The 9,461-nt window shown below is 53.3% G+C and overlaps 1 protein-coding gene across 1 annotated transcript in view; it reads left to right on the top strand.

Moving 5' to 3' along the window:
* The window catches only part of MYBPC2 (myosin binding protein C2), a 36,940-nt gene that overhangs the window by 15,515 nt on the left and 11,964 nt on the right, over positions 1–9,461 (top strand). Inside the window, exons 13-20 of the mRNA XM_017512519.2 lie at positions 937–1,102; positions 4,176–4,282; positions 4,632–4,661; positions 4,945–5,084; positions 7,098–7,257; positions 7,343–7,447; positions 8,175–8,363; positions 8,549–8,683. Of these exons, the coding sequence (XP_017368008.1) occupies positions 937–1,102; positions 4,176–4,282; positions 4,632–4,661; positions 4,945–5,084; positions 7,098–7,257; positions 7,343–7,447; positions 8,175–8,363; positions 8,549–8,683 (1,032 nt within the window). The remainder of the gene's footprint in view (positions 1–936; positions 1,103–4,175; positions 4,283–4,631; positions 4,662–4,944; positions 5,085–7,097; positions 7,258–7,342; positions 7,448–8,174; positions 8,364–8,548; positions 8,684–9,461) is intronic.

Here is a 9,461-nt window from a genome sequence, read left to right as displayed (position 1 = left end):
AAAAAAAAAAAAAAAAAAAAGGTTCTCTATGCAGTATCTAGACACAAGAAAAAAAATGACTGAAGGTGGAGGGGTGGAAGGGAGATTTTTGTCCTCTTTTTTTGAGACAGAGTCTCGTTCTGTCACCCAGGCTGGAGTGGAATGGTGTGATCACTGCAACCTCTGCCTCTGGGTTCAAGTGATTGTCCTGCCTCAGCTTCCGAGTAGCTAGGATTACAGGCGTGCCACCATGTCTGGCTAATTTTATATTTATGGTAGTGACAGGGTTTCCCCATGTCGGCCAGGCTGGTTTCAAACTCCTGACCTCAAGTGATCCGCCTGCCTCCACTTCCCAAAATGCTGGGATTACAGGCGTGAACCACAAAAACATGAACACACATTTGAATGTGAGATCCCATCCTTCTTCCCAACACCCTCCAGTGGCTCCCATTTTGCTGAGAGCCACAGCAGAGTCCACTCCATGGCCTCTAAGGCCTGGAATCTGGGTCCGTCATCTCAGTCCGTTTCACTCCTACCATGTCCGCTTCCCTCACCTACACCAACCTCCTGTGGCCTCAACCTGACACCTGCTTGTTCCCAGAGGAGCTCACAAAGTGCCTTCCGCCTCGGCCTCACAAAATGCTGGGATTACAGGCGTGAGCCACTGTGCCCGGTCGCCTTGGGGCCTTTGCACGTACCAGTCCCTCTGCCTGGGAGGCTCTTCTTCATCCTCTGGGGGATTCCTCCCTGCCTTCCTCAGGCCTCCTCGCTCCCTCTTCTGTTTCTTCGCTGTGTCCCACTAGCACGTGAGCTTCCCGAGGCCAGCACGTTGTTTCTAGGTTGTCCGTGGCTGTATCCCCAGCGCCTAGACCAGCGCCTGGCATGCAGCGGGTGCTCACAAGCGTCTGTGCACCCACTGGAGTAGTGACGGCTCCCTGTCTTTCTCTCCCTGACCAGAGAAACAGCTGGAGGTCCTGCAGGACATCGCGGATCTGACAGTGAAGGCCTCGGAACAGGCTGTGTTCAAGTGTGAGGTGTCTGATGAGAAAGTGACGGGGAAGTGGTATAAGAACGGAATCGAGGTGCGGCCCAGCAAGAGGATCACCATCTCCCATACAGGCCGGTGAGAGTGCGCTGCAGAAGTGGCTGGGGGCAGCGCACGTGGAGCAGTTAGCTTTAGCTGCAGAACAAGCTGTCCCCCATTTTTTTTTTTTAAGACAGAGTTTCGCTCTCATTGACCAGGCTGGAGTGCAGTGGCGCGATCTCAGCTCACTGCAACTTCTGCCTCGCAGGTTCAAGCGATTCTTCCGCCTCAACCTCCCAAGTAGCTGGGATGCACCACCATGCCTGGCTAATGTTTTGTATTTAGTAGAGATGGGGTTTCACCATGTTAGTCAGGCTGGTCTCGAACTCCTGACCTCAAGTGATCCACCTGCCTCAGCTTTCCAAAGTGCTGGAATTATAGGTAGGAGCCACGGCACCCAGCCAAATTTTTCAATTTAATTTAATTTCATTGTTTTTGGAGATGGAGTCTCACTCTGTTGCCCAGGCTAGCGTGCAGTGGTATAATCTAGGCTCACTGTAACCTCTACCTCTGAGGTCCAAGCGATTCTTCTGCCTTAGCCTCTTGATTAGCTGGGACTACAGGTGTGCCACCGTGCCCGGCTAATTTTTATATTTTTAGTTCAGATGGGGTTTCGCTATATTGGCTAGGCTGGTCTCAAACTCCTGACTTCAGGTGATCCACCCACCTGGGCCTCCCAAAGTGCTGGAATTAAGGCGTGAGCCATGGTGTCTGTCCCGTCCGCAAACTTAGTAGTTTAGAAGGATGAGGATTGGGCTTGGCGCAGTGACTCATACCTGTAATTTCAGCACTTTCGGAGGCCAAGGCAGGAGGATTTCTGGAGCCCAGGGGTTCAAGACCAGCCTGGGCAACATAGTGAGATCCTCTTTCTAAATAAATAAATAAATTAGGATTCATTTCATCTTGAGCCTGCAGGTTGGTTGGGGGCCAGCTGATCCAGGATGGCCTCCTCCTTGCCTCTGTGGTGGCAGAATCTGGGCTCTGCTGACTTTGTGTGGGTGCTGTCAGGACCTCAGCTGGGACAGCTGGGCAGCCAGCACGTCGCTCCCTATGGCACCTCCTCCTCCTCCTCCAGTGGGCTGAGCCTAGCACGTTCATGAGGCAGAGGCAAAGGTCCTGAGAGAGCATGGAAGCAGACAAGACCTCTGTGGCCCAGGCTGGAGTGCAAGGGTGTGATCTCGGCTCACGGCAACCTCCACCTCCAGGATTCAACCAATTCTCCTGCCTCAGCCTCCTGAGAAGCTGCGGTTACAGGCACGGGCCACCACGCCTAGCTAATTTTTGTATTTTTAGTAGAGATGGGGTTTCACCATGTTGGTCAGGCTGGTCTCAAATTCCTGACCTTGTAATCTGCTCACCTTGTGATCTGCCCGCCTTGGCCTCCCAAAGTGCTGGGATTATAGGTGTGTGCCAGCATGCCTGGCACTTCCGCCATTTTCTTTTTTTTTTCTTTTTTTTTTTTTTTTTTTTGAGGTTTTTTTTTTTTTTTCTTTTTTTTTTTTTTTTTTTTGAGACGGAGTTTCACTCATGTTACCCAGGCTGGAGTGCAATGGCGCGATCTCGGCTCACCGCAACCTCCGCTTCCTGGGTTCAGGCAATTCTCCTGCCTCAGCCTCCTGAGTAGCTGGGATTACAGGCACGCGCCACCATGCCCAGCTAATGTTTTGTATTTTTAGTAGAGACGGGGTTTCACCGTGTTGACCAGGATGGTCTCGATCTCTTGACCTTGTGATCCACCCGCCTCGGCCTTGCAAAGTGCTGGGATTACAGGCTTGAGCCACTGCGCCCGGCCACTTCCGCCATTTTCTATTGGGCAAAGAAAGTCAGAGGCCAGCTCTGTGTCAACAGATTCCAGCACTTGATGGGGATGCTGCAAGGTTGCATTGCAAGGATATGGGCACGGGCAGGGGAAAGCCTCTGGCCATATTTGCACAGTCAGCACGGTTCCAGCTCAGAAAATAAGAAGCTGGAATTCAGCAGGTGGCGTGTGGACACCTAAGACAAACACCTCGTTATCTGCAGCGTGCAGAGAGCCACCATGATGCCTGGAAAGCATCGTGCCATCCAGGGCTTCCTGGCAGTAGCTCTTAGTGGGATGTAGGGTTCCCACTGTGTACTGTGTGGGGAACCGTACTGGCTGGTGGTCTCAATAATGATCACGGCTGGGTGCGGCGGCTCACGCCTGTAGTCCCAGCACTTTGGGAGGACGAGGTGGGTGGATCACTTGAGGTCAGGAGTTTGAGAGCAGCCTGACTGGCCAACATGGTGAAACGCTGTCTCTACTAAAAATCAAAAATTATCTGGGTGTGGTGGTGGAGCATGCCTATAGTCCCAGATACTCGGGAAGCTGGGGCGGGAGAATCGCTTGAACCCAGGAGGCAGAGGTTGCAGTAAGCCAAGATTGTGCCACTGCACTCTGGCCTAGGTGGCAGAGTGAGACGCCATCTCCAAAAAAAAAAAAAAAAAACCAACCCCCTACCCCAACACACACATAGTGATAACACGTCCCGACACTTATAGGGCACCTACTATGTGCAAGGTACTTCTTTAGATGCCTTTTTATTTTGAGACAGGGTCTCAATCTATCACCCAGCCTGGAGTGCAGTCACGGCTCACTGCAGCCTTGTTCTGGGTGATGAGCAACTCATCACCCAGCCTCCCCAGATGCTGAGATTACAGGCGTGAGCCACCATGCCCAGCGAAAGAACTGCATCTGCCTATTTATTTATTTATTATAGAGACAGGGTCTCCCCGTGTTGTCCTGGGTGATCTCCAACTCCTGGGCTCAAGCGATTCTCAATGCTCAGCCTCCCAAAGTGCTGGGATTACAGATGTGAGCCACTGTACCCTTCTCCATGCTTTACAACAACCTTGATGTAGATTGGCATCATTACCCCTATTTTATAAATGAAGAAACAGAGGCACAGAGAGGTTAAGTAACTTGCCCAAGGTCACACAGCTACCAATTTGAACTTAGGCCACACCACTCCAAAGCCCTGGATAAGAATGCAAGCATGTGAATTGCACTGAGGGAAGCCGATGCGGGGGTGCAGCCCCATGGTGGTTCCAGGGCAATCTGGCCCCAGCTCTACCCTGCTCCCCTACTCCTTAGGTTCCACAAGCTGGTGATCGATGACGTGCGCCCGGAGGATGAGGGAGACTACATGTTTGTGCCCGACGGCTACGCCCTGTCACTCTCGGCCAAGCTCAACTTCCTGGGTCAGGATGCCCTTCCTCCTTCCCCGGGGGCTGTACGACCCATCCTCCCAGACCCAGGGCCCAGGATGTCCCCCTCCAGGATTAAGGTTCCCTGAGTGCGAATGAGGAAGACAGCAGGTGTCTGTCCCACTCATGGCTGGAGTCAGAAGATGGAGGGAGAGCGCTGAACTCCCCACCGCCTGCCGCCTGGGAGCCTGGGACGAGAGGTGGCTCCTGGGCCTGAACCTGACCCCAGCACCCCAGTTCCCAGGGAGACTGCCAGACCCTCACCTCTTCCCCTGGGCTGTGAAGGCAGGGCGAGGGGCCTGCTGGGTTTAGACCTAACTGTCCAGTCTTCTTTGTCTTCCAGAAATCAAGGTGGAGTACGTTCCCAAGCAAGGTGAGCACCAGGGTCTGCTCTGGGAGCTGCCCAGGGGGGAAGGGAGGGGCCGAGGGAGAGGGGGCAGGGTGAGGAAGGAGGGGCGGGGTGAGGGAGGAGGGGCGAGGGGGGCAGAGAGATGGGGCAGTCAGCAGAGACGGAGGCACTGGGGTCTTGAGGGAGGAGCGGTTGGGGGCCTGGACCCCCAGGTCTCTGTCACTGTTGGAACCCATCTTCTCGGAGATCCTCTCGTCGGGACTGGCCACCCACCCCCAGGGTCCCTATATCTCTTCTGTGCCACCAGAGCCACCAAAGATCCACTTGGACTGCTCGGGGAAGACCTCAGATAATTCGATTGTGGTTGTGGCTGGAAACAAGCTGAGGCTGGACGTGGCCATCACAGGGGAGCCCCCTCCCGTTGCCACCTGGCTGAAGGGAGATGAGGTGGGTCAGGGCCTCCCCTCTGTCCTGACTTCCTTTCCCTTTAGGGAAGTTGCTTCTTTCCCCCTGAGCCTCAGTTTCATCCTCTATAAAATGAGAGCGATGACTCGTCCTTCACAGGGTTGTTTTGAAGATTGGATATTATGTTTGTCCGTCACAGGTACGGGCCTAGCACATGGTGGACGCTCCATCTATTCAGCCTTTCACCTTTCAGTTAATTAATCAGGGGATCGACCAGTTTAGCCTTCCAGCCATCCAGTAACTCATCTGCCCATCCACTGATGATTTTTCATCAACTAATTGGTTAATCCACCCAGCCATCCACTCATCCAGTAATTAATCCGTTTGTCCATTTATTCATCCTCCAATCCAGTTGTCCATTCATCCAGAAACAACATATCTACCCATTTATCTATCTATATTTTTTATTAGATTTTTTTATTTTTTAAATTTTATATATGTATACACACACACACATACATACATATATATATATATAGAGAGAGAGAGAGAGAGAGAGGAAGAGAGAGAGAGAGAGAGGAAGAGAGAAAGAGAGAGAGGGAGAGAGAGATGGAGCCTCACTCTGTTACCCAGGCTGGAGTGCAGTGGCATGATCTCAGCTCACTGTGACCCCTGCCACCAGGGTTCAAGGAATGACTCCTCCTTCAGCCTCCCAAGTAGCTGGGATTACAGGCGCCTGCCACTGTGCCTGGCTAAGTTTTGTAGTTTTAGTAGCAGTGGGATTTCACCATCTTGGCCAGGCTGGTCTTGAACTCCTGACCTCGTGTTCCACCCACCTGGACCTCCCAAAGTGCTAGGATTACAGGCGTGAGCCACTGCGCCCGGCTATCTATCTGTGTCTGTCTATATGTCTGTCTGTCTGTCTATCATCTATCTGTCTATCTATCTAATTTTTTGAGGGGGGAGTTGTGCTCTGTCACCCAGGCTGAGGTGCAGTGGCATGGTCTTAGCTCTGCAACCTCCGCCTCCCAGACTCCAGCGATCCTCGCACCTCAGCCTCTGGAGTAGCTGGGATCACAGGAGTGCTCCAGCATGCCTGGCTAAGTTTTTGTATTTTTGTAGAGACAGAGTTTCACCATGCTGCCCAAGCTGGTCTCCTGAGCTCAAGCTACCCTCCCACCTTGGCCTCCCAAAGTGCTGGGATTACAGGCATGAGCCAACATGCCCAGCCGTATCTGTAGATTCCTATATCCATCCATCCAATAAGTATTTTAACCTTGCATGTCCCAGGCCCTGGGACGGCTCGATTTTTCATGTCTCCCTGTGCTTCAGTTTCCTCTTCTGTCAAATGGACAGATTTGGCTCCACATTCATCCACTCACCCACTCAGCAAGCATCCCCGAGAGCTTCCTTTGCACCAGGTACTGAGGATGCAGCCATGAGTTAGTTAGATGCAGCTCCTGCCCTCCAAGAGCCTTCATTTTATTTAAAATGTATTTATTTATTTTAAAATTTGAGACAGGGTCTCACCTGTTGCCCACACTGGCCTTGAACTCCTGTGCTTGAGCGATCCTCCTGCCTCAGCCTCCCAAAGTGCTGGGATTACGGGCGTAAGCCACCGCGCCCTGCTCAGGAGCCTTCACTCTTGTGGAGAGGCAAACACCTGCCCAAGCAGCCATGGTCCAGAGTGCTCTGGCTGAGATAAAGGGAGGTTCTAGAAGCTATGAGAACCCAGGGGTTGGAGCCAGCACTTCCAGCTGAGGGCATCCAGGAAGGCTTCCTGGAAGAGGTGTCTTCCAAGTGTGTCCTGAAGGATGAGTAAGAGCCTAGTGTTGCACGTACAGGGACCAGCCTTGCAAAATCTCTGGGACAAGACAGTCTGGTGTTTTTAATGAAGGATGGCATTTGGAGGGTGAGGAGGGCAGCGGAGCGGGTGAGGACCGTGTGTGTCGATGGGGAACCATGGGAGGATTCTGAGCAGGGCAGTGGCAGAAGCAGGCCTGGGTTTGCTTGGGGACATGATGGGCTGCAAGGCCATCTGGTGGCTGTGTCCAGGTATTCACGTCCACCGAGGGCAGGGTCCGCGTGGAGAAGCGAGTGGAATGCAGCAGCTTTGTGATCGAGAGTGCAGAGCGGGCGGATGAGGGCCGCTACACCATCAAGGTCACCAACCCTGTCGGCGAGGACGTGGCCTCCATCTTCCTGCGGGTGGTGGGTGAGTAGAGACAGCCAAGGTGGTCTGGCCGAGGGGTGGCTCTCTGAGGCCCTGAGGGGCCGCCTGACTCTCCTGCCCCCTGCAGATGTCCCAGACCCCCCGGAGGCCGTGCGCGTCACCTCGGTTGGAGAGGATTGGGCCATCCTTGTCTGGGAGCCACCCAAGTATGATGGGGGGCAGCCGGTCACCGGTGAGTGCCTCTGTCCTCATGACCTCTGACCCCTCCTTCTGCTTTCTCTCTTTTTTTTTTGGAGACAGAGTCTCATTCTATCACCCAGGCTGGAGTGCAGTAGCTTGATCCTGGCTCACTGCAACCTCTGCCTCCTGGGTACAAGCGATTCTCCTACCTCAGCCTCCCAAGTAACTGGGATTACAGGCACCCACTACTATGCCTGGTTAATTTTTGTGTTTGTAGTAGAGGTGGGGTTTCACCATGTTGGCCAGGCTGGTTTTGAACTCCTGAACTCAAATGATCTGCCCACCTCAGCCTTCCAAAGTGCTGGGATTACAGGCGTGAGCCACTGTGCCAGCCTCCGCCTTCTCCTTGATCTCCCAGAGCCCTTGGCATCCTCAGTGACCAACCTCTGACCCCTGATTTTTCATTTTGCCATCTCACAATCCCTTTGGTCTTCCCCCTTCCTTTACTCACCGGTGACCTGGGAATTCTCACTTTGACCCATAGCCTGGGTTTTCCTATGACTCCTGACCCCCTGGTTCATGAGCCGTGACCCCTCTTGATTCCTGACTCCAGGACTGGTGGCCTCCAGATGCTCTGTGGCCCCTGAGATCCACCTAAGATTCATGGCCTCAGACTGCCCTGGGTCATGCAGTCCTCTGGATGTGACCGTCACTCCCCCAGCTGACCTGTGCCCCATGCCCTCCCGTCCCCTCATCTCCTCTCTGCTTGGAGCCTCCAGGGTACCTCCTAGAGCGGAAGAAGAAGGGCTCTCAGCGCTGGATGAAGCTGAACTTTGAGGTCTTCACGGAGACCACGTATGAGTCCACCAAGATGATCGAGGGTGTCCTCTACGAGATGCGTGTCTTCGCTGTCAATGCCATAGGCGTCTCCCAGCCCAGCATGAACACCAAGCCTTTTATGCCTATTGGTAATGTTCCCTGCACTCTGATCCATCAACCCGCGTCCACCTCTGACCCATCTTCTGCCTGTCATCAATCTCTGACCCTACACCCTGGCCTTCTGACCAACCATTCTAACTCTGACCCCTGCCCCTTCCTGCTGACCCCTGACTCCTCATTCCCCATCATATCCTCTTTTTCTGGATGCTTCCAGCACCCACGAGTGAACCCCTGCACCTGGTGGTGGAGGATGTGACAGACACCACCACCACACTCAAGTGGAGGCCTCCGAACAGGATCGGGGCAGGCGGCATCGATGGGTACCTAGTGGAGTACTGCCTGGAAGGCTGTGAGTGACCCTGGCAGGCCTGGTGGGGGTGGTGTCCAGCACAGATCCCCCTGGGGGTATCCAGTCCAGGGACCTGAAAGCAGGACCGTGCATGAAGAGAGATGGGTGCAGCAGCCTGCTCATGTTTTGTGTCTGTGCCGTCATGAGTCGCTGGGATGAGACCCCCAGTGACTAGTGTGTTTTCTCTCCCTTCTTTCTTTCTGCATCCATCCTCCATACAGCAGTGACTTTCTGTCCATTCCATCTATCCGTCCATCCACCCATTTATTTTTTACCTCTATGCCTTCTTTCTTCCCTCTATTCATTTATCCATCTAACCAATATTTCATTCATCCATCTTAACATCCACCCATCCATCCATCTGTCCATCCATCTGTCCACCCGTCTGTCCATTCATCCATCCATCTATCCATACATCCACCCACCTACCCACCCACCCACCCATATTTCCATCCATCCATCCATATTTTTATCCGTCTATCCCTCCATTTGTCCATCTGTCCACCCATCCATCATCCATCCATCCATTCATCCACCCACCCACCCATCCGTATTTCCATCCATCCACCCATTCCTCCATCCCTCTATTCATCCATCTGTCCATCTATCCATTCATCCATCCATCCTTATTTCCTTCCTTCCTTTCTCTCTCTTTTTAAATTTTTGAGCCGGGCGTGGTGGCTCAAGCCTGTAATCCCAGCACTTTGGGAGGCCGAGGCGGGTGGATCACGAGGTCAAGAGATCGAGACCATCCTGGTCAACATGGTGAAACCCCGTC

The sequence above is a fragment of the Cebus imitator genome, unplaced genomic scaffold, assembly GCF_001604975.1.
Source record: "Cebus imitator isolate Cc_AM_T3 unplaced genomic scaffold, Cebus_imitator-1.0 Scaffold473, whole genome shotgun sequence".
Taxonomy (NCBI): domain Eukaryota; kingdom Metazoa; phylum Chordata; class Mammalia; order Primates; family Cebidae; genus Cebus; species Cebus imitator.
Note: the sequence above shows the minus strand (reverse complement) of the source record. Positions and strands in the feature narration are given on the sequence as shown.